Source organism: Pagrus pagrus, assembly GCF_965226575.1.
Source record: "Pagrus pagrus genome assembly, chromosome: 7".
In the NCBI taxonomy this organism is placed as follows: Eukaryota; Metazoa; Chordata; class Actinopteri; order Spariformes; family Sparidae; genus Pagrus; species Pagrus pagrus.
Window position 1 is genome coordinate 35,026,192 of NC_140191.1, and position 22,828 is coordinate 35,049,019.

At 41.4% G+C, this 22,828-nt stretch overlaps 1 protein-coding gene across 1 annotated transcript in view; it reads left to right on the forward strand.

Moving 5' to 3' along the window:
* LOC311259861 (aldehyde dehydrogenase, mitochondrial-like) overlaps positions 1–22,828 on the forward strand; it is a 77,021-nt gene that overhangs the window by 47,037 nt on the left and 7,156 nt on the right. Inside the window, exons 6-11 of the mRNA XM_084357228.1 lie at positions 7,691–7,819; positions 10,554–10,667; positions 14,866–14,968; positions 15,270–15,454; positions 18,214–18,378; positions 21,405–21,562. Of these exons, the coding sequence (XP_084213354.1) occupies positions 7,691–7,819; positions 10,554–10,667; positions 14,866–14,968; positions 15,270–15,454; positions 18,214–18,378; positions 21,405–21,562 (854 nt within the window). The remainder of the gene's footprint in view (positions 1–7,690; positions 7,820–10,553; positions 10,668–14,865; positions 14,969–15,269; positions 15,455–18,213; positions 18,379–21,404; positions 21,563–22,828) is intronic.

The following is a 22,828-nucleotide window of genomic DNA, read 5'->3' on the forward strand; positions in this document are numbered from 1 at the left end:
GACTGATTGTCATATATGTGATTATTCTGAGCATCACAAATGGCTGCAATAGCTTGTGATTCTGATCTTTTTTAGGTAAGGTATGCCAAATATTTTCCGGGTTTATTCCCATGTTCATAAAATCTTTGCCTAGTAAATTTAAGTTTGGTCTCCTCATCTTGCGTAAGGAGGTTATCTAAGGTTGATCTGACTGCAGATATTTCTCGCAATAAAGCAGGAGTTGGAGAATCAACATAGGCCGTTTCTTTTGTTTTAAGCTCAGTCATTAAAAAAAATTGCTTCCTCAATTTCTGCCGCCGCTTGCTGGCTGAAAATGAAATAAAAATCCCTCTAGTATACACCTTAATAGTTTCCCATAGGAGGGCAGGGTTATCTGTTGACTGAGAGTTAACAGAAAGAAAATATCTAAAGTCAGTATTAAAATAGGATATGAAGGTGCGGTCCTTTTTTAAAATAATTGTATTCAGTCTCCAGTATTTTACTCTGCTTCCTATGCCCTTAAGAGAGAAATCCAGCACCACATTGGCATGGTCTGAAATGACAATACTACCTATTACACAAGATAAAACTGAATGTAAGGAGAGCCCAGGTAAAAAAAGTAGTCAATCCTAGTATGACACCTATGGGGTGCAGAAAAAAAGTGTATTCTTTATCCAAAGGATGAATTGTCCTCCATACATCAACAAATCCTAAATCTTCACATATAGAATTGAGTGACTTAGCTTGTGAAGAAAGAGGTGAGATTCTTGAAAAAGGAAGATTCTTTTTCACAAGAATTGCCACTCCTCTACTTCTTGAAGTAAATGAGGAGAAAAATACCTGCTCAACCCCACCCTGCCGTAATTTCAGGTGTTCTACATCGTCCAAATGTGTTCTTTTTTCAGAAAGGTGAGTATTTTTCTTCTTTTAATAGGACTATGGACCCCTCTTACATTCCATGTAAACAAGTGTAGCTTATTACTCTCCATACCGTTTAAGTCGACCCTCTATATAGATACATAACTCACTAAGAGCACAAATCTGAAACTGCATAATACAATAAAAACAGTCACTGAGCTGGGAGAAAAACAAATCTGAACAGGAACAGTTATACAAAAAAGCACAAATACGATGGGGGCTGTCCCTGCCACTTAACCTGCAGGGCATTTTAAACCTCTTCCACATCGCTCTCTCTGCACAAGCCTCATAAAAAAAAAAAAGAAACAGATCTGTCAATAATAAATGAATGAGGCTGCACCCTGTTCTTCCCTGGCACCCACACATAGAATAAACTAAAACTTAAGTTTGCTCACGGTGGCCATAACTTTGTGCATGAACAAAATTTACCCATATGCATAAACATATAACTTTATACGCTCATATATGCGCAGATACGGAGCCATCAGAACATACTCACGTAATGTGTTTGAATGAAATCAGGTGACATAAAGCCACATACTGACAGACATATCCCTGGGAAGCAGTGTCCTCACGCCTCTGTTCCAGTGACTGTAGAAGCGAAGCGGCTTCTTTCGGGGTGTCAAATCTCCTCGGAGTCCAGTTCACCGTGACCTTCAGAGTAGCCGGGTACAGTAACAAGAGGAGTGAGGGAAGGTAAAGAAATGAGGTCCCGACAGTTATTAATCCTGCCTTTGCAAACTTACAGTCACTTCAGGACAAGTGAAACACCTGTAATGCAAATGAAAAAAATAGATATCTGTGTAGAAACATATCATGTGTCTCCTCTGCTAATAGGAAGACATGCTTAGTCTTAATTCTGATTAAGTGAATTTGTGCCAGGAAAAAAAGGTTAATTATTTACTGAGTGAAATTTTCAAGGAGGCGCACCATTAATTTAGCAAAATCCAATGTCAACAATAGACCAAAATATCGGCTCCATCAAACCAACCAGCAGTAACTGTGTCTTCATGTTACAGCTTTAGCTCTGCTTAAATGAACGTTAGACCATTCTGCAAACCCAGATTCCAAAAAGGTTGCAACGCTGGATACACATCCTCAACCCAGAATTTGATGTGTTGCCCTCAGGTCGAAGGCTCAAAAAGTAGACTGAATAGATATAGGAACTCATTTATCCCTTCCGCCATTAAGGCACTAAACAGTAATATGTAGCATTTTATTGCAGAACTATAGGTTTTATTAATTTGACTGGTTTTACCCTTTTGGTATAGTTTTATTGTTTTATTATTTTTATATGCAAACATTTTGAATGTAGCACTCTAGTTTATTTATGTACCGTTGGTTTTATTCTATTGGTTTAGTTTTTCTCCGTATCGAACCACTGCGCACATAGCACTTTAACTTAAGAGCTGCTGGTTTGATCAGTTCTACGGATTTATTGATTTTATTGATTTATTTGTATAGAGTAGAAGCACTGTTTTGAATGTGTGTTAAATGTGTGAAAGTACTTTGTATGAATGTCTCGTATGTATTGTTTTGTGTATGCAGTGGCTCAGAGCCCAAAACAAATTTCCCTTCGGGACAATAAAGTACAATCCAATCCAATCCAAACTGTAAATCCGTGCAATGAGCACTAACACACCCCATACAATCACAGACACTCTGCACTGTTAACAACCTTTTCCTTTTCAGTTCAGAGGACACCAGGTGAGTCTTGGTCTGCTTCCAAGTGGACTCTGGTGAGGTTCTAAGGTGTTGTGAAAGCAGGGAGACAAACCACAGGGTTTTTAATAATAGAATTTAAAAGTGATTTTAGTGCAGTCTCAAGACATTAATTACAAATAAATCCATCTACTGACCATACATTATTTAAGAAGTGACATTATTATTCATCTGTAGTGATTAAAGAAGTTGTGAAATTGGCCGTTCTCAGGTCAGGTCGGATCTGGAGCATCATTTGTGGGAAAAACAGAACTTTCTTTTGAAACCTGTCAGGCTTTTCTTGTTTTGAGGAATAAAGGCTATTCCATGTGAGAAATTGCCAAGGAAATAAAGATCGTATCCAACAGTGTGTTGGTTACTCCCTTCAGATAACAGAGCCAACTGGTTCTAATCAGATTAGAAAGAGCAGGAGGAGGCCGCAGTGCACAAGAGGACAAGTACATGAGAGCCTCTAGTCTGAGAAACAGACGCCTCACATGGCAGCTTCATTAATTGGTACCCGTTAAACACCAGTCTGAAGATCAACAGTGAAGCGACAAATCCAGGGTCCTGGCTTTCTAGGCAGAGTAGCAAAGAAAAGCCATATCTAGGAACCACTGCAAGGAAAAGATTAAAATGGGCACAAGAACACAGACGCTGAACTGCTGCAAATAGAGATCACTTGATAACAGCAATGTTTGGAGAACAGAATTATATATTTCAAGTTAAAATCGTTATTTTAACCTTGCTAATGTCTTCTTTATATTTTCGATTCATTTGATGGAGTATAGTTGAAAACATTAAATCATTTCATGGTAACATGTAGGTTCTGCATGCCAGCAGCTGTATTTCCTCTGATTAATGGTAAAAAGCCCTATTCCGTGTAAACTCAGTTCAGTCAGTTCATTAAGTCCACCCTAATGTGTCTGACAGCCATCCCTCACTCATCATTATTGTAGAAGAAGCCCCCTCTCCACACCATCTCTACCTGTCAGTCAATATACAGAACATCTTTTTGAGCTCTTAGTAAAATCAAAGAACATAATAGCTTATATTCAAGAGAAGCATTAAAGTAGTCCATGAACTGCTGTGGAGTTAAGGTTAGGGTTAGGATTTCCTCACGTGGACCCTGATGATTAAGCACAACTGCCAAAACTACTTAGGTACAGTTGGAGTAGCAGACTTCTGCATTCAGCTCCGACTGGCTCAGTTTTTTAGGATTTGCTCACTCAAGTTGGTGCCTTAACGCAGCCGGAAAGCTGAAATGACTCAGGCTGCAAGCACAGTTTGTTATCAATGAAAGTATGGTAACAACACATTAGAGAGCACTCAAATCCTTCAAAATGTCTACCATTACGATGGTAATCAACATCTGTCTGTCAAATCTGTATTTGAATGCTTCAGACTTTGTGTCGGCAAAAAAAGACAAAAGACTGATGTAGAAGAAGTGCAGCTCCTCAGTGGTGTTTAATTAGTCTGTGTCTGGCCAAATTGGGGGCCTAAGCAGAATTTTATTTTTTGAATATATATAGTTATTAATATAGTTATTTTTATATTTTGTACTTAGGTTCTATATTCCTACACTGCTGTTTACTGCTGCAATGCTTTAAATTTCTCCATTGTGGGTCAAATAAAGGATTATCTTAATTTATCTTATTTTATCTAATCTTATATGACTGTTATGAATTAAATTCACCAAGAGATGGCGACATTTTACCTCCATAAAAATAGCCCAAAACTTCTATTGATAGCATAGATTGACAGGCTATAAACCTGAGCCAACATACGACCACCAACTGCTCAATTAACCTCTCCTTTTTCAACAGAGGTGAATTTATATGCAGTTAACAAGACATTAAATAAATGATAATCAGAGCCGCTGGAAAATTTAATCTCCAGTCCACATCTAGACAGAATTATCCTCTCTTCTGTCTCATGATCAGCAGGATAGCAGCTGGGGTGTTTATGCCACAAAGTTTTTTTTTTATTTCAGCAACATACCCACCTTCAAGTGAAGCACGAGCCTCCTCTTGTTTTGACTTTTTCTTTCTTTTGCTTGCTCCCGATTCATATTGCCGTTTGGAGGCCATATCTCCACCTGCATCCAACTGCCTGTCGGCGCATCTGACCACTGATTGGTCAGATGCTGCGTGCTGTCAATCATTGCGGCAACGTGTGCGGTGTCAGATTACTCGTCTCTTTTTTTTTTTTTCTCTCCTGCCTCGGGCTGACTTGGTGCTCTACGCGCGCCTCACGGCAGCGATGCGCATCCTTTGCGCATTTGCAGAGAATGCGTCCCCTTGCGCAAAATGGGGCCCCCCATGGATCGTGGGGCCCTACGCACAGCGTGTGTTCTGCGTGTAGGGAGGGGCGGCACTGCTGTGGACACACACAAACCAGGCAGGTGCACAGCATACGCACACACAGAACAGTGTCATGGAGTGAAGGCCATCCTCACGAGGGAGCGCTCATGCTCTGTGTGCACAAATGCAGTCCTGTGAGCATGTGGCTCTGACAAGCGTGAGCTGGACCCTCCCCACGCGAGTGTAACACCTCCACACCTGCCCCTTCATCAAGTTGACTTTTTAGATTTTGGAGGTGGGGATGGACTAGACAGTGTCTGATGTATCACCTCCTCTGCTCGTCTCTCAGCCTCATAAATACACTAATGGCAACATATATATATATATAAATAATGGGCGAAAGTTTCAGGACTATAAGCTTCAAATATTCTCACAGAAACAAAAAGTCCTAAAACTGGTTTCGCAAAACAAAGTTGATGATTCCCCAAAAACACAGTACAGACCAAAAGTTTGGACACACCTTCTCATTCAAAGAGTTTTCTTTATTTTCATGACTATGACAATTGTAGATTCACACTGAAGGCATCAAAACTATGAATTAACACATGTGGAATTATATACTTAACAATAAAGTGTGAAACAACTGAAAATATGTCTTATATTCTAGGTTCTTCAAAGTAGCCACCATTTGCTTTGATTACTGCTTCGCACACTCTTGGCATTCTCTTGATGAGCTTCAAGAGGTAGTCACCTGAAATGGTCTTCCAACAGTCTTGAAGGAGTTCCCGGAGATGCTTAGCACTTGTTGGCCCTTTTGCCTTCACTCTGCGGTCCAGCTCACCCCAAACCATCTCGATTGGGTTCAGGTCCGGTGACTGTGGAGGCCAGGTCATCTGGCGCAGCACCCCATCACTCTCCTTCTTGGTCAAATAGCCCTTACACAGCCTGGAGGTGTGTTTGGGGTCATTGTCCTGTTGAAAAATAAATGATGGTCCAACTAAACGCAAACCGGATGGAATAGCATGCCGCTGCAAGATGCTGTGGTAGCCATGCTGGTTCAGTATGCCTTCAATTTTGAATAAATCCCCAACAGTGTCACCAGCAAAGCACCCCCACACCATCACACCTCCTCCTCCATGCTTCACGGTGGGAACCAGGCATGTAGAGTCCATCCGTTCACCTTTTCTGCGTCGCACAAAGACACGGTGGTTGGAACCAAAGATCTCAAATTTGGACTCATCAGACCAAAGCACAGATTTCCATTGGTCTAATGTCCATTCCTTGTGTTCTTTAGCCCAAACAAGTCTCTTCTGCTTGTTGCCTGTCCTTAGCAGTGGTTTCCTAGCAGCTATTCTACCATGAAGGCCTGATTCACACAGTCTCCTCTTAACAGTTGTTCTAGAGATGTGTCTGCTGCTAGAACTCTGTGTGGCATTGACCTGGTCTCTAATCTGAGCTGCTGTTAACCTGCGATTTCTGAGGCTGGTGACTCGGATGAACTTATCCTCCGCAGCAGAGGTGACTCTTGGTCTTCCTTTCCTGGGGCGGTCCACATGTGAGCCAGTTTCTTTGTAGCGCTTGATGGTTTTTGCGACTGCACTTGGGGACACTTTCAAAGTTTTCCCAATTTTTCGGACTGACTGACCTTCATTTCTTAAAGTAATGATGGTCACTCGTTTTTCTTTACTTAGCTGCTTTTTTCTTGCCATAATACAAATTCTAACAGTCTATTCAGTAGGACTATCAGCCGTGTATCCACCTGACTTCTGCACAACACAACTGATGGTCCCAACCCCATTTATAAGGCAAGAAATCCCACTTATTAAACCTGACAGGGCACACCTGTGAAGTGAAAACCATTTCAGGTGACTACCTCTTGAAGCTCATCAAGAGAATGCAGAGTGTGTGCAAAGCAGTAATCAGAGCAAAAGGTGGCTACTTTGAAGAAACTAGAATATAAGGCGTATTTTCAGTTGTTTTACAATTTTTGTTAAGTACATATTTCCACATGTTTTAATTCATAGTTTTGATGCCTTCAGTGTGAATCTACAATGTCAATAGTCATGAAAAGAAAGGAAACTCATTGAATGAGAAGGTGTGTCCAAACTTTTGGTCTGTACTGCAGATGTGTCATAATGTAATTTGCTGGTGATAAATACATATTGATCAGAACAATCAATAACTCTAAAAGTGAAGGAGTGTGAAGCTAAAGTGTGTAGTTAATGAACTAAAAATGAAATAATAACTCATTTTACAGACATAATGCAGCCATGTTTCTATTGGTCGACGAAGCACTGGATGTGCGCGTTCAGACTGCCAGCCAAAATCTGATTTTTAGCCCATCCAGATTGGAACCGGATGGCTCTTTTTGAAGTCTGAACAGTCACAAATCACATGAAATCCGATTTTTGTAAACCGGATTGAAACCACCTCCTGGAGGTAGTGTCAAATCTCATTTGGACAGATACGTCTCAGTCCGAACAGCTCTAAACACTCAGATCGGTTCTGACTGTCCGTGACGTCACTTTGACGCCTCTGCTCCAACGTCGCTGCTACAGCAACCTGTCGGATTGGTCAATAAATGTGGCCCAGTCTGAACAGAGCCAAATCCGATTTGGACACTTACTAAAAACAGTGTGGACAGTCAGCCCTAAAAATCTGATTTGAGAAGAAATCTGATTTGAATCAGATTCTCCTGCAGTCTGAACGCGGCCTAAAGCAAAGTTGATGTTAATGTGACCTTTACTCTTCTGATCTTTGTCTCTCCTTCTCTTCTTCTCTCCCTGCAGTGGAACTTCCCTCTGTTGATGCAGGCCTGGAAACTTGGCCCTGCTCTTGCAACTGGTAACACTGTGGTGATGAAAGTTGCAGAGCAGACGCCGCTCACAGCACTCTATGTAGCCAGCCTGATTAAAGAGGTAATTTTTTTTTTTTTTATGATACTTTACACTTCATCATTAATTGGAATTTACAAGAAAAACATCAGTGATCAGAAATCAATACAAAGGATCTTTAAAGGTGTCATTTGTAAGAAATGGCTCAAATTCAAAGGTAGCTCCAAAACTACAAGGGGCAGCATAACTGCTTCTGCTCACTATATCTTGGACTTAGTACTCTTTGCTGTAGCTAGCTGCCATAAGCAAATAGCTTAGTAAGTGATGGAGACAACAAGGCTCAGCCGTTGGACAGCAGACTGGGACTGAATACAGCCTCTGAGACCAACAGGTCAGTGTGAAGACTGGGGATACAGTACAGAGGTGATTTACAGTAGTTCTGACCAGGACCATGACTCCAGGGACGAGAAGACACGGCAGGAGGGAGGAGGAGAGGCTTGAGGCAGAGTATAGCCCAAATATTTTCACGTCTCACTCTGTGAAACAGAGATTTGGGGATTTTATTTGAATTACTTATCAGACTAAGTAGCGAACTGACCAATTTTACCTCTCCCAGCTGAAACTACAGGGGCTCTCAGACGATCCCCTCTTGAGGTACAAAGTGGTATTAGGAGAACAGGCAGGGGCTAGCTGGTTAGCATGCTAACTTCAGAAGACACCTCTGCAACACAGAACATAGGCTGTATTTGAAACCGCATACTATACTGCTACAGTACGTACTGATTTGGCCAATATGTAGTATGTAGTATGCAGTATGCGAACAAAAGCAAAATCTGCAGTATGCGAAAAGTTCCCGGATGTCGTACTGATTCGGAAAATATTTCCAGTACGCATCCGACCAGTCTACTCTGCCTCTACTCTGTTTCCCACAATGCAATGCGCTGGAGCCTGGATCATGACGTCCTCGTCACGTACTCAGGAGCAGTACAGCATTTATGTTTGTTCACATAACATAAGTACAGTGCATAGGCTACTTGACTATTGTGACGAAAGCTATATAGGTACAATAGAAATCCAGGCTGCTGTACATGTGAAATGAAAAAAAGTACCCTGTTAATTAAAACTTTTTTTTAATTAATATTTGGTGATTTTGCTACATACAGAGCTCCCAAGACAGCGCTATACTGTATACTGTCCACTATAAACATGAAGCTTCCCTGTAGCGTTTAATTACTTAACAGCCGTCAATTGGGTAAACTAACTGCACATTGGGGATCTAAACGGTAACTTTCTTGCATGAAAAAATATTGAAACTTAATAAAGTGACATATTAATATCGCTACAGCGGAAAATAAAACAGCTTTGCGCCTGTTTTACAACTACCGCTGCCGGTCACCACGAAATGCATTCTGGGAAACTTGCATACTGCTTACTGCGGTGTGAACGGCGTCGGTCTGCTGAAGTAGCATACTGAATCCCACATGCAGTATGCAGTATACAGTATATACTAACGCAGTATGTAGTAGGCAGTATGGTAGTATGCGGTTTCGAAAACAGCCTTAGACAACTTTGACATAATGTTAGATTCTGGCTATATCTTACAGACTGCCCCTGTAAGATCGTGTTTTCAATTTTTACGAGACAGTATTCACACTTAAGCATTAAATAGGTAAGAAAGGTCAAATCAAAGTAGCATATACTCTTCTAACCTCTATGTACGCACTGGTCTGCTTTTTGTGATCTCAAATATAGAAGTGGCTGTCTATGATTGACAAAGTTGTACAATTGGAAGAAGCTGTGTGTGCCAGGTTTCATATTCCTCCTACTATAGTGTGCACCATCACTGTGCACCATCCTTAAAACTCCAGGTGCAGTGATGTTGATAGGTTTTTGATATAGTGGGTCATAGTATAGGTATAGGTGGTCATTTGAGTGGGTCACCAACAAAATGTGTGTGCTTTCTGACAAGTTGTAGTGTTAAACTTGTGTTTGCTGTTTTATGGTTCTAATCAGGGCAATATGTTTGATGAAAATGTATCTGAAAATCAAACAAGAAACACATAACATCCCAAATCTGAAAGCTAAACACTGGCCCATGCCCTTATCTGACCAAATATAAAGGGAACCATAAATATACTGTTTTATTAGCTGCCACATTGGTTCAAAAACTCTACCTGACAACATGTGACGGTGTTTAACAGATGAGAGAAGCTGATCATTTTTGACAGCGGCCCAGTTAGTTTATTCACCAATACCGAGTTTGTAGCTTTGATTGTTGGATTGGTCTTGTTGCAGCAGAAAGTATCTGACCAGATGGTCAGAAAATGTGACCAATGTTTTTTTTTTTTTCTCTCTTGACAGCCAGTTTCGTTTCATAATGGGCGGCTCTAGCTCAGGAGGTAGAGCGGGTCGTCTAGTGATCGGAAGGTCACTGGTTCGAATCCCGGCTCCCCCCAGTTACATGTCGAAGTATCCTTGAGCAAGATACTGAACCCTAAATTGCTCCTGATGAGCAGCTGGCACCTTGCATGGCAGCCTCTGGCATCTGTGTGTGAATGTGGCATGTAAAGTGCTTTGAGCTGTCCGAGAGGACTGGAAAAGCGCTATAGAAATCCATTTACCATAATTATTTCAATACAGATTTGTTGAGCAATGATGCATTATCAGGGATAAAAATATTCCTGCCTTGCATGGACGCATGGATCCTTTTGGATTTTAATGCATCAGAGACGGAGGACATTTCCCGATCAACATCACTGAGTTGTGACAAAACTGTAATCATGGCCTCAAGCTTTTGTTGATGTGTTTCTGTTTGCAGGTGGGTTTTCCTGAAGGTGTTGTAAATATTTTGCCTGGCATGGGACCGTCAGCTGGTGCTGCTATTGCAAGGCACATGGATGTTGACAAGGTGGCTTTCACTGGCTCCACTGAGGTAGGACAAACAGTTTGTTGGTTGATAACATGCTGTATGCATTCTAAAACAACTGAAACTAAAATCCTAGACAACTGGCCATTTATAAATGGCCACATGGGGGCAGCTGAAGAAATCGACACACTGTATCAAGAAGATGTGTGTGTGTGTGTCACGTGATGATGTAATTAGACGGTTTGGCCACTAAGAAAACTGGCGTCAAGGCCTGGTGCTCTTTCTGGGGCTGGACCTAGGTCAGCCTAAAGCTTGATTTATGCTTCTGCGTTGCGGCGACGGTGTCGTTGCGGCGACGGCGTCGCTACGTCGTCGACGCAGACCCCTACGCGGACCCTGCGCCGTAGCCTGACGTGCACCTCCAAAAAATCCTGACTACGTGTCACGTTGACGCGTCGAGTCGCGAATGGCAAGGACTGTGATTGGTCCGCTCAGAACGTCATTTCCGGCAGCTGCTTTTCCGGTCAACAGTATAACAACACCACCATTTTTAAAGTTTTTGTGGTACGAGCGGCACGGAAAAATGGACCAGGCAGACGAAAAAATTATCGAGGAGGTCAGAAAGTATGACCATCTGTACAACTCGTCTTCGAGACATTATAAGGATTGCCAAATGGCAAACAACTCCTGGCGGGAAATTTCGCAGAACACGGGGCTGGAGGTAGCCGAATGTATGAAGAAGTGGAAGAACCTCCGCGACAAATATGTTCGGCTCCGGAAAAAAATGGCCACAAGAAGCGGCGACCCAGGCGGCCAAAAAGTGCGTGCTTTTTATCATTTTATGTCGTGGCTGGCACCACATGTGAAGCACCGTGAAACGGACTCCAATTACGAGGCAAAGGTATGTGTGTACGTGTGCTTATGTGCAAACAACATGTAATATTTACTATTGGTTGTAATCAAACACATGGACTAATAAAGCATTCACTCTTGTTTTAAAAACAGACGTCGTCCAGTTCGGCAGAGAGCGACACGGCCTCATCTGCGCCATTGTCTCCCTGGCCTTTCACACCAGAATTGCCGGCTCCTGCATCTCCTGGTCCTGCTCCTCGTGCTCCCTCTGCATCTCCTGCTCCCCCTGCATCTCCTGCTCCTCGTGCTCCTCCTGCATCTTTTGCCCCTGGTGAGTCCCCCGTGTCTCGGCCGAAAAGAATGAGGGACCAGCAGGAAGAGTGGTTTGTGAAACAGTTGGCAAACTTGGAGGAACGCAGAATGGAGCTACAACAGAAAATACAGCAGGGGACTGATGAGTGCTCCAGGTTCGGGCAAACAGTGGCCGACCTGCGCCGAAGAGTGCCAGAGGACCTGAGACCAGATGTAATGTTTAAAGTCTATGCACTCATCCATGAGAGTAGACAGCAGTCGAACTAAAAAAAAAATAAATAAAAAAAATTGTAAATAGTTCTGTTTGTTTTTGTGTGGTTTGAGTGCACTTTGCTGTGACTTTTTATATCGTACTTAACTTTGCTGTGATTCTTTAAATTGTACTTATATATATTTCATATATATATATATATATATATATATTTTAGGGGTGTAACAATACACAAAAATCACGGTTCGATACGTACCTCGGTTTTGAGGTCACGGTTCGGTTCATTTTCGGTACAGTACGGGAACAAAATGCAAAACATAAATTTGCTTGTTGTTTATTCGGAACTTTTGTAAACCAACAATTTATTGTAACATTATACAAAATATGAAAATAAAATTAAAAAATAGAATACTGTTGTAAAGTGCTGCCTGGTAATAAGTTAAATAAATAATTTTCACTGTCTCTTTAAGTCCCTCTGCCAGGTGTGCACTGGTGTGTTGTTCATACGGGCTGAGTTGCAGGGAGAGGCTGCTTGATTGCCAAAGTCAGCTGCGTTTGCACTAAGGTCATTTTTTTTCTTGTAGCAGTGATATTCACACTCGGGTGGTGCCGTTTCAAGTGCCGCGGCACAACGCAGAAATTCAGCCGAATTTAGCACAGAGCAGACAGGAAGTCTGACACGAAACAACAACAATACATCCGGTTGATTTTCAAAATAAAACACTCCGTGTTGATACAAGCACAAAAACCTTAAAAAAGAGACAAATACGCGCTCTTCCTCTAATCCTTCAGTCGGGAACACTTTGTGTTGTGTTTGTAACACGTATAACTGCAGTCGTGTGTGATTATGTAATCATCACGGGATATGTTTCGGTTTCGTTTCTCTAGCTGTTCGGCGGAACTGCGCCGTGCCGGACTCGTCTTTCTCCGTTGCAATATTTAACCAGGAAGCCGAAGTGTTCCCAAGCAGGAGACTTAAGCGACAAGGGTGGGCCTTCACGCTCTGGTTTCGCGCTAGCGTTAGCCATGATGTAAACGGGCTGCACGTGTAGCTGCAGGCAGAATATAAACACAGCAACTTCTGTTCTGGAAACTCACCCGTGCACAGCCCTGTACCGAACCGAACGTCCTGTACCGAAACAATTCAATACAAATACATGTATTGTTACACCCCTAATATATTTATATATATTCTACTATTTATTACTTTATATACATTACAATGTATATTGAAGAATAAAACAAGTTTGTTTTCAAAGAGTTGTTTTGATGTTTATTTTCAACAACATAGACAGTTTACACACCATCATTACATTGTGCACATCACTGATTGAGTCTGCCTCGGCAAACCATCTCATTTTGCCATGGCACGGTTCCTTGAGGTGACTGAAAGAAAGCCATCAGGTCATTTCGAACAGCCAAGGCAGCTCTGGTGGAACGGGCCCTGGACATCTGTGTGGGATCCACAGGTTCGACGAGGTTGGAGTCATTGGCCACCACTTTTCTCCACTCACCAGGCTGCACCGATCCAGAACTGTCACTGTCCACAAAATTCGGCGGGATGTATCTGCTGCCTGGGGTGCTCACTTCATCGGTGTAGGTGAGGTTGTTGTGTAGGACTACACAGGCTTTGACAACATCCACAGCTTTTTCTGGAAGGAACTCTATTGGTCTCCCAAGAATTCTCCACCGCGCAGTCATGATGCCGAATGTGTTTTCAATTGCCTGCCTGGCCCTGGAGTGGCGGTAGTTGTAGACCTGCTTGTCCATGCTCATGCCTAGTCCTGTATAGAAAAGCACAATAAATTATTATACATTAATAACTATATATATTATACATACATGTGTATGTATGTATGTATGTATGTATGTACATACATTATATGTGTGTATATATATATATATGTATATATATGTATGTGTGTATATATATATATATATATATATATATATATATATATATATATATATACACATACACACAAATACATATATATATACACATACACATATATATATATATATATATATATATGCACACACTACACTATATACTATATACAGCTACATACCAGGAAAGGGACGCATCATGTTGCAGTGCAGGGGAAAGGCAGCATCAGCAACAATGACATGAGGGATCTGGACTGTGGTCCCTGGAAGTTTAGCTGGTGGGGGCAGATTGAGTTTATGGTCGAGCAGCATTGACCCAAACTCGCTCTCTTTGAAAATGCCACCATCGCTCTCTCTTCCATATCCTCCCACGTCCACCATTACGGTATCTGTAAAACACATAAATTCAGAGCATGTTGTTAGTGTGGTTACTGTGGATTTGTACACAGGTATAACATGGACTCAGATCAAACAAACACGTTTTAAATTGTTTAGCTCGGTTACCTGGCATTGCATGTTGCCATCAGCACAATGGAGCACTGGAGTATAGATCCCGTTGGTCTTACCATTTACTGTGCTACATCCTTGTGGACTCTGTGCGTCTCTCAATCAGCAGCGGCCCAGGAAAGTTATCTCCACCGACTACCTAAAGTAGCCACTTCTCCATAAATGAACACAGATCTGTCCCTTCCTCTCCAGGAGGCCCACTCGGCGAAGGTTAGAACGGCGGCTGGCATTTTCCAAGTTGTCCACTTTAAGCACCAACTCTTCAGTGGCCACGTTCATGTCATTTTTCTGTGCCAGCAGGGTGACGGTCACATCTTGATTGGTGCTAATTCTGATTTCAGTGTCTGTGATACACAGTACATCCGATGAGCACCTTGAATATGCTGAAGTAGTTTTTTTTATAGCACTAACTTCCACAAACTTCTATCAGCTTCAACCAATACATTTATTTTAGCTGAAGCAAAGGTTTCTTTCCTTATCTGTGTCCATCAGGTGGGTCATCTGATCCAGCAGGCTTCAGGTGGTAGTAACTTAAAGAAGGTCACTCTAGAGCTGGGAGGAAAGAGTCCTAACATCATCTTGTCTGATGCCAACAGTATGTATCCTATTTAGATATTTATATAGCTGAATTCATTCTAATCTTGATGTTAAACATTTAAATCTTGGTCTGCAAATTTAAAACTGAACTGTCAGTTCAGTTCAGTGCATCGTGGTGGGTATTTACCTCATGTAAATGGCATTAATTATTGTTACATCAGAATACATGCAGCCAGACCGCATGTTGTTTTATTTTGTGTGACTACATGCAACACCACTGCTGGGTGTGCTCAGAAGTGTGCTGTGTTGCAGCTGTAAGCACACCTGGCAGTAATCACAGTTACTGTTTTCCTCTTCAGTGGAGGATGCCGTGGAGCAGTCCCACTTTGCTCTCTTTTTCAACCAAGGCCAGTGTTGCTGTGCTGGCTCTCGCACCTTCGTCCAAGCAGACATCTATGACGAGTTTGTGGAGCGGAGTGTCGAGCGAGCTAAGAGACGAGTGGTGGGAAACCCTTACGACCTAAAGACTGAGCAGGGACCTCAGGTAACACACTTTATTTTGATCAAGAGAACAAGATCACAACATATACCAACTCTAACAAAACGCTCAATTATTTCTTTATTTGATAGGGAGTGAGTAGCAGACCCCTATACCCAAAATTCATTACTTAGCCTACAACTAATATGAAACTATTATTTGTAGTCTTTTTTTTAAGTAATATTTTATTGATTTTGCATTTTCACGAGGGCTGAACAATAAGGGAAAAATATTCAAGAACTAAAAGTATAAAGCAGAGAAATGTACATGTATGCACAGACACACTGTATCATATACATACTAGGGGTGTCACAATCTCGAATGTAAGTCAGATATCGATTGAAATTACATCACGATCTCAACCTTCAAAATCAAAGGTGGAACTGAGGATTTAGCCACGCCCCCAGTTTCATGTCTGGCAGGCGTGGCAAGAGGGAAAAAACAACAAACACACATGCACAGCATGTCGTAGCACCACGAGTGGATTCACATGGAATCTGGCATTGCAGGTTTTACCATTCATTTTAATGAGGGTAGTCCTTTTTGCTGCAGCTGTGCCTGCTGAAAAAGTTGAGACGGAGTCAACTTTAGGAGAAACGCAGCCCAATGTCACGTTGCAGTGGTCAATCACATAAGCTGGCGATCAGACTACGACTGAAGACACCGTGGAGTGTAAAGTAATGCGTTGTGTGTGTTCACTCAGCGTATATACAGGTGCTGGTCATATAATTAGAATATCATGAAAAAGTTGATTTATTTCAGTAATTCCATTCAAAAAGTGAAACTAGTATAATGTATACATTCATTCCAAACAGACTGATATATTTCAAGTGTTTATTGCTTTTAATTTTGATGATTATAACTGACAACTAATGAAAACCCCAAATTCAGTATCTCAGAAAATTAGAATATTGTGAAAAGGTCCAATATTGAAGACACCTGGTGCCACACTCTAATCAGCTAATTAACTCAAAACACCTGCAAAGGCCTTTAAATGGTCTCTCAGTCTAGGTTTGTAGGCTACACAATCATGGGGAAGACTGCTGACTTGACAGTTGTCCAAAAGACGACCATTGACACCTTGCACAAAGAGGGCAAGACACAAAAGGTCATTGCTAAAGAGGCTGGCTGTTCACAGAGCTCTGTGTCCATGCACATTAATAGAGAGGCGAAGGGAAGGAAAAGATGTGGTAGAAAAGGTGTGCAAGCAATAGGGATAACCGCACCCTGGAGAGGATTGTGAAACAAAACCCATTCAAAAATGTGAGGGAGATTCACAAAAAGTGGACTGCAGCTGGAGTCAGTGCTTCAAGAACCACCACGCACAGACATATGCAAGACATGGGTTTCAGCTGTCGCATTCCCTGTGTCAAGCCACTCTTGAACAAGAGACAGCGTCAGAAGCGTCTCGCCTGGGCTAAAGACAAAAAGGACTGGACTGCTGCTGAGTGGTCCAAAGTTATGTTCTCTGATGAAAGTAAATTTTGCATTTCCTTTGGAAATCAAGGTCCCAGAGTTTGGAGGAAGAGAGGAGAGGCACAGAATCCACGTTGCTTGAAGTCCAGTGTAAAGTTTCCACAGTCAGTGATGGTTTGGGGTGCCATGTCATCTGCTGGTGTTGGTCCACTGTGTTTTCTGAGGTCCAGGGTCAACGCAGCCGTCTACCAGGAAGTTTTAGAGCACTTCATGCTTCCTGCTGCTGACCAACTTTATGGAGATGCAGATTTCATTTTCCAACAGGACTTGGCACCTGCACACAGTGCCAAAGCTACCAGTACCTGGTTTGAGGACCATGGTATCCCTGTTCTTAATTGGCCAGCAAACTCGCCTGACCTTAACCCCATAGAAAATCTATGGGGTATTGTGAAGAGGAAGATGCGATACGCCAGACCCAACAATGCAGAAGAGCTGAAGGCCACTATCAGAGCAACCTGGGCTCTCATAACACCTGAGCAGTGCCACAGACTGATCGATTCCATGCCACGCCGCATTGCTGCAGTAATTCAGGCAAAAGGAGCCCCAACTAAGTATTGAGTGCTGTACATGCTCATACTTTCCATGTTCATACTTTTCAGTTGGCCAACATTTCTAAAAAAACTTTTTTTTGTATTGGTCTTAAGTAATATTCTAATTTTCTGAGATACTGAATTTGGGATTTTCATTAGTTGTCAGTAATAATCATCAAAATTAAAAGAAATAAACATTTGAAATATATCAGTCTGTGTGTAATGAATTAATATAATATACAAGTTACACTTTTTGAATGGAATTACTGACATAAATCAACTTTTTGATGATATTCTAATTATATGACCAGCACCTGTATATAATGTCAACACATATTGAATGTTTTGTTGTGAGTGCACACTACAGTTACAAAAAAAGAGTCACCCCCCTAAAAACATATAATGGCGATTATATGACTTGTGAGATCTTGTCGACCATCTTTTGAAATAAGAATTTCAAACTTCAATGAGTTATTGTGGCATAAAACCAAACAAAAAGATCGAGAATCGAATTGAATTGAATCGAATCAAGTCATGACCTTAAAATCAAAATCAAATTGAATCGAGGATTTGGAGAATCATTACACCTTGATACACCACAAGCTGAAAGCTTCATACAGCACAGGGGGACTGCAGAATTCTTAATACGTAATACAGTTCAGGAACATTCTCACGCTCGGATCCTGAACACTGTAAACACTCATGGCATACACTCTCACACACACTTGATTGCTGTTCCCTCTGTGATGACTTGTCCAGGTCGATCAGGAGCAGTTCAACAAGATTCTGGGCTACATCAGCAGTGGAAAGAGAGAGGGAGCCAAGCTGATGTGTGGAGGAGGTGTGGCTGCGGACAGAGGATACTTCATCCAACCTACTGTGTTTGGAGATGTCCAGGACAACATGACCATTGCCAGGGAAGAGGTAAGAAAGTACAGAAGATTGAAGACTTCTAAATAAAAACAAATACAATACAAAAAAGTCCTTTTTTGAATGTATTTACTGATTCATAATTAAATTCAAAACCACAGTGTCGCTGATTCAAGCTGATGGTTATGCAGTCAATATTAGTGTCTAGTTAGTCACAAGAAACTATTTTGTAAACTCTTCAGTGACCGTAACCTCTCTGTGCCAATGAGAAGAGAGCGCGATCACCAGATGTGAAATGCATTCCTTCCTTTAAGGATCTCAGAAGCAGCATTGTAGTAGTCACGACCGCCTAAACCGAGACTAGGTCATGACCAAGACTTTCAGGATATGAGACCAAGTCAAGAGGAAGACCAGTGGAAGTCCTACGCTGCATGACACACTTACAATAAAATTTGGAATCTGGAGGCCTTAGGTACTCCTAAGATTGATCTGAATGATCCACATTCATATTAAAACACCTACAAAATTAAATTTCCTCTACATTCACCTCTGTTATTGCCATATTTTTTATAAGTGTACCATCAGAAATGTCTTCATAAAATAATCCAAAAACATTGCAGAGATGACTTTAAGTGCGGGAATATTACTTTATTTTCTGTGAGCCAACAAATACAAAAAAAGAAGTTGAAATCAGCGCAACCATCTTAATTCAACACTCCTTTTCCATGTTTTACCAACGACCTAACACAATACAAGCATCAGGTTTTCTGTGTGTCTTGTCTTCCATAGAAACCATCATTAACTACAGTATGTATCAAGCAATACAGGGACATCCCAACAGCTTTGGTCTTGACTGGTCTTGAAAAAAATTCCAGAGTTCTCTTTATCTGAGACCGAGACAAGACTTGAGTAAAAATGCAAGACTTGGACAATCAGAAATCTGACTAGTACTACATCACTACTCAGAAGTGAGGTCTGTCAATTCCTTTTCTGCCAGAAAAAAGTATTTTTAGTTAATTCATAGGTAATATAACGTATATCGTTTTGCTCTTAATGAGAGGGTAACACTACTGTACCGTCTGTGTAAAACATCTGCTTTGAGTCGAATTAAAAAACCTAAAAGCCACAAAAAGAGTCAAATCAATATTACTGCAGAGGCTGAAGTCGCATGAAGAAGCCTGCAATTTTTGGTTGTGTTTTTCGCTCCATTTGGCTGTGTACATTGCGAGAGAAAATCACATGCAAACGTCAAATGCTGCTGTTCGGGCGCATTGCGCGATTCAGAGGCATTCGGTCGCATAGGCCCATTTTAAAAAGTTTATTTTATTTTTATTATTATTATTTTAATATGTTCTGCAGAGAAGGGAGACTAGTGTCGGACACGGTTTGGAATGAAAGGGAGAAAACATGACAGAGTAACACGGCGAATATCGCTAGTATATAGATTTTTTTTTGTTTGTTTTATTTTTTTTTGAAGACGTTAGTTTAGGCGGCAGCCCTTTGTTGTTAAGGCGGTCGCCTTAACAGGAAAGCGCTGTGGGAAACCCTGGTGTCCCTGGAGTCCTAGTCCTGGTCAGAACCGCTGTAAATCACCTCTGTAATGTATCACCTATCTTAAAAACTGACCTCAAAGCCAATAAGCTAATGGTAGCTAACTACAGCCAAGGATACTTAACAAAGAGCAGCTGTGGTTGGTTGCCGTCCCTTTTATGTTTGGCACTACCTCAGATTCTTCTCACACCTTTAAAAAAATGTGTTTCAATGTCTGTGTTTCTTTCGTATACCTTTTGAAGAAAGTATGATGTTAGGCACACACAATTCACTAAAATCAAAGACTGTCACTGACAAGGAAGAAGTACTTTATATTTTCAGTTTGAGATTTTGCAATCTGTTTCACATGGTGATGTGGGCTAACATAAATGATAGCTTCCCAAATAGGCTAATGTCACATGCACCTTATCAAACAACAACCAGGTTGTTGTTTTATTGTTACTTTAGAGTATGTCCTTCACACTTAACACACTAAAAGACAGAATATTTAGCCTGTTTTTACCTGATAATAAAACGCAACATTGATGCTACTAAGCAGAGATTTGTGGGGTCCTTAGCCTTTCGCACTTCTCCAACCACAGTCCCAGCCCTAAATTGTGATTAGACATTTTATTTTGGCATGAACGATGCATTTCCATCTCAAAAAAGAAAAACCTTCTTTGCAATTCCTCATGGAAGCTAATAGTCCAGCCAGTCTAACTCAAAAATGGCCCAACCCTGGATAAAATGTGATACTAATGTTTCATAGCTTTCATTGGTCCTACTAGGGTCATTCCTGCCAACTCACCCAAAATCCAGACCTTTTCCCAGTTCATGTCATGGATTTTCTTGAAAAAATTCATTGATGAAATGTCTATTAAGTTTATTAAGCATGGTGTCATGAACCTAAAAGACGGTTCAACATGATTTTTATCAAGAAAATCCCTGACATGAACTGGGAGGCATGGGGTTAGAGTGTTGGAGTTGGCATGGAATGACCCAATAACCTCCTGTTATATAAATGTTAAACATTCAGAACCAACTCATATACCTCATATAAGTGGAAGAAAATGGAATAGTGGATCACCCCACTATCACCGTGTTATTACCAAGCTTTTTCAAGGTCTAAAGCAAAGCTTCAATGATGATCAAAATGAAGGGAGATTTTGAAGATGGGCGTGGCCTCGAGGAAGTAGGGCCTTGACCACCCACCAGCCACGCCCACTTTACGCCCCTGGCCCACCTGTGCAGTACTAGAGACACCTATTGTGGCAGAAACTACCACACAAGCAGTTTCACGCATTTTGCCAGGTCTGTCTGTCCGTCCATCCATCCGTAAGATGTAGCCATGAAACTTTACGGGTGTGCAGTTGAGATAAAAATTAAGGCAGAGTTCAAACATGGGAGTGGTCTTACATAATACTGTAGTAATCAGTACTGATCAGTCGTGGGTCAGAGCATGAACATGTGATGATGAGCATTGCAGCTGCTGTGATCTAGTTAAACCGCTTTTCTTTGTTCTCTTCTCTTGTTCATGTGTTCTCTTGCAGATATTTGGTCCAGTGATGCAGATCTTCAAGTTTAAAACGCTGGAGGAAGTTCTGACGAGAGCCAACGATACTAAATATGGTCTAGCAGCCGCTGTGTTTACTAAGGACATTGATAAGGCCAGCTATGTCTCCAGTGGACTCCGTGCTGGCACAGTTTGGTAGGAGTGCTATTACTAAAATCCTTATTGTGCAAATGTTATTCTGTAAGCTGCAGAAGTTCATTTTACAGCAGGGGTTTGTTTGTGTAGCTTTATCCTTCCTATCATGACACTGCATTTCACTCTCCAGTGTCATTGCTCTTGGGATATGTATCACAAGTATGCAGAGTTTTACTGTGAAGTCCAGCAGGGCAAAATATCCAATAATTATCCAATATACATAAAAAAATTAACAGCCTTACAGATCATATGATACTTCATTCAGTCATTCTGTTGTTCAGACAGGTGGATAGGAAGACGCTGGCTGCATTAGTAAATCTGAAGCCTCTGAGCATTTTTAGTTTTCACCTGCAGTTCAGCTACTACCAGCTGTTCTGACTACACCACTGTTAGGAGGGGAGCTCATATCTTCAACTGCTCTTTGACAAAATAATTAATTTTGTGCTGTATCTACACTGCCTGGCCTAAAAACAAGTGCGGGAAGACATATCCTGTGGTCATGGAGGAGATGTTACTTGGTCTGCAGCAAAGAAAACAACTGAGGAAATGCTAAAACTATTAAAACTGGGTGAAGAACTGTCCAATGAATCATTAAAACCTGGAAGGACAGAGGTGAACCATCGTCTTCCAGGAAGAAATGTGGTCAGAAAAAAATCTAGAGTGATCGTAGATCATTTAAATGTTTGGTGAAATCAAATTGTAAAAAATCAACAGTAGAACCCACGGCTATGTTTAATAGTTAAAGAAAGACTATCACGGTTGTTTAATAGTGAAAGTAAGAACATTTCCACATAAACAATGTGAAGAGAACTCAAGGGATTGGGACTAAACAGCTGTGTAGCCTTAAGAAAACCACTTATCCGTGAGGCTGATTGGGAAAAAAAGGCTTCAGTTTGTTAGGGAGCATAAAGATTAGACTCTGGATCAATGGAAAAAGGTCATGTGGTTCTGATGAGTCCAGATTTACCCTGTTCCAGAGTGATGGGCCCATCTGGGTAAGAAGAAAGGCAGATGAAGTGATGTACCCATCATGCCTAGTGCTGTACAAGCCTGTGGGGGCAGTGTTATGATCTGGGGTTGATTCAGTTGGTCAGGTCCAGGTTCAGCAACATTATCTGCCCAAAAAATGAGGTCAGCTGACTACCTGAATATACTGAATGACCAGGATTTTCCATCAATGTTTTTTTTTGTTCCCTGATGGCACCGGCATATTTAAAGATAACAGTGCCAGGATTCATCGGACTCAAACTGCGAAAGAGTGGTTCA